The sequence below is a fragment of the Homalodisca vitripennis genome, unplaced genomic scaffold (assembly GCF_021130785.1).
Source record: "Homalodisca vitripennis isolate AUS2020 unplaced genomic scaffold, UT_GWSS_2.1 ScUCBcl_3380;HRSCAF=8882, whole genome shotgun sequence".
NCBI lineage: Eukaryota > Metazoa > Arthropoda > Insecta > Hemiptera > Cicadellidae > Homalodisca > Homalodisca vitripennis.
The window spans coordinates 35,069-37,713 of record NW_025779489.1 but is presented as its reverse complement, the minus strand read 5'-3'; the positions used below and the strand labels follow the sequence as shown (position 1 = coordinate 37,713).

The 2,645-nt window shown below is 41.0% G+C and overlaps 1 protein-coding gene across 1 annotated transcript; it reads left to right on the top strand.

Annotated features, from left to right (window-relative positions):
- The first annotated feature begins 759 nt into the window (after positions 1–759).
- LOC124372499 (craniofacial development protein 2-like) lies at positions 760–2,085 on the top strand. Its single transcript, XM_046830900.1, has one exon. The coding sequence runs from the start codon at positions 760–762 to the stop codon at positions 2,083–2,085; it is 1,326 nt and encodes a 441-aa protein (XP_046686856.1).
- The last annotated feature ends 560 nt before the right edge of the window (positions 2,086–2,645 follow it).

Sequence of the window (2,645 nt, the reverse complement as noted above, 5' to 3'; positions counted from 1 at the left end):
CGTCTACATTTTGCAAATTTCTAATAGTAATGAATAACGACATGAACAAAGGTATATATATATTTAAACCCTATATCAATTTGTGGTGCACTAGTATAACAACGTGGTATTTATATAGTGTGAAGAGCACTCGTTATACCTAACTAGTTAATACAATAAATTAATTTCAATATTCAAAATCAAAACTGAATAGATTGATGACAACGTATAATAGTTAAAAAAGGATATTATTCACATATTAAGTTTATTATGGGGCTTCAGGGGAGAGGGAAGCGTAATACATGGTCACAAGCGATCACCTAGCCTCTCCCTCTTCAACTCCACTCTCACCGACAAGCTGGCGGGCCCTGTTAAACTGAGCAACTCAAGCTGAGGTTGTGGTAACCAATCCCTTCGGAGGTTTGGGTCAGTGAGCAGACGAGAGAAGGGGGTCCCCTATCCTAGGGGATTTAGATTGCAACCTGGATGGTGCACCTGCACGTCCCAGGCTAGTAGGGCTGGGCCATGACACCAAGGCAGGTGAAGCAATCCAAGGCAAGCCTGGAGGTCTTAAGGAGGCAACCCCTCCACCAGGCTAGGATGCTATTGGCCAATCACCAGTAGTACATCTGAAGACTATTGATTAAAGAATCTAACACAAAGAAACGCCGGACTGATACTTTGGACTCGACCTTTGCAATGAAAACTCGGACTAGGATTGGATGCTGGAACATTAAAACACTTTATGAAGCAGGGAAAGTGGAAACTGTGAGAAGGGAAATGGAAAGATATAACTTGCTGCTGTTGGGGCTGAGTGAAGTCCGGTGGACTGGAGCTGGGGAGAAACGTATGGAAAAAGGGGACGTATTGTTATATTCAGGGAAGGATGAGGGTGAAGCCCATACAAGTGGAGTTGGCATTATGATAAACAAACAAGCAAGAAAAGGATTAATAGAATGGAACCCAATTTCTGACAGGATCATAACAGCAAGATTTGTATCCAGAGTTAGGAAAGTTTCTATAATTATGTGCTATGCACCAACTGAGGTTTCTGACGAGGAAGAGAAAGATCATTTCTATCAGCAGCTAAGCAGGACACTACATAATATAAAAAGAGGAGATATACGGATTATGATGGGTGATTTTAATGCCAAAATCGGAAACGACAACACTGATAGGGAGTCTGTGATGGGGAAACATGGTATGGGTACCATGAACGACAATGGAGAAAGATTAGCAGACCTATGCTTAAACCAGAGTTTGGTAATAGGCGGATCAGTATTCCCCCACAAGGACTGCCATAAGGTAACTTGGCTCTCACCTGATCGTAAAACAGAGAACCAGATCGATCATATTTGTATCGACAAATCCTGGAGGAAATCACTTCTTGATGTGCGAAATAAAAGAGGAGCGGATGCGGGAACTGATCACCACCTGATAATAGGAGTCACACAGCTTAAGATATCATCGACTGCGGTAAAACTCCAATGTGCTCAGAGGAAGTGGGACTTGGTCAAATTGAAAGATGAATCAAAGAAAGTGCAGTTTAGCATGCAGTTGAAAAATAGATTCCAGGCTCTAAGGGTGGACGACATTGACGATGAAGCTCTTCACGAGAGAGAAAATCCCTCAGAAAAAATAGAGAAAAAATGGAAGAATTTCAAGGAAATCTTTCAAGACACAGCAGAAGAAGTTTTGGGCTATAGGAATAAGAATAGGCCGGACTGGATCTCCGAGGAAACATGGGAGGCAATACAGAATAGGAAACAAGCAAAACATATACTCAATCAATGCAGAACTCGAGATCAAAAAGAAGCTGCATCAAGAGAATATAGCAGAGCAAATAGAAATGTTAAGAGACTTTTTAGAAGAGATAAAAGGAAGTATATAAATTATCTAGCGGATAAAGCACAGGAGGCAGCTGACAGGGGAGATAGTAAGACGCTCTATGTGATAACTAAAAGACTCTCGAGAAGGAAAGCCTTTGCGGACAGTAAACCTATTAAAAGTAAAACAGGAGATTTGTTGGTGACGGAAGAGGCGCAGTTTAAAACGGTGGAGACAACATTTCCAGGAAGTCCTAAACCGCACTGTAAACCAAAATGATGAAGAAGATAGAGAGCAAGATGCAAATGGTGCAAATGTTGCAATGGTAATGAACGAACAGGTTGGAATAGAAGTGAATGCACCAGGGGGAAAGGGAAATTGCTGAAGCTATCAGAAAGCTGAAAAATTGTAAAGCCCCAGGAGAGGATAATATCCCAGGAGAGTTTTTAAAGCTGAATGCAGATGAAGCAGCACTCTTTATCCACCCCCTAATAACTGATATCTGGGAGAATGAATATGTGCCAAAAGATTGGAATACTGGTCTTTTGGTGAAAATACCAAAGAAGGGGAATCTAGCAGATTGTGACAACTGGAGAGGAATAACTCTCACATCGGTCCCGAGCAAGATACTTTGTAGAATAATTCTAAATAGAATAAGAGAGTCTGTAGACAACAAGCTAAGAAGAGAGCAAAGTGGTTTTAGGGCAGGAAAAATCTTGTGCAGACCAGATCAACACACTGAGAGTTATTGTAGAACAATTTACAGAGTATCAAGCAACACTATACCTTTCATTTATAGATTTTGAAAAAGCATACGATAGTGTGGATAGAAGAAGAAT

Bases quoted from the DNA above. Each gene is read 5' to 3' on its own strand.
- LOC124372499 (XM_046830900.1), top strand. From the start codon at position 760: ATGGAAAGATATAACTTGCTGCTGTTGGGGCTGAGTGAAGTCCGGTGG.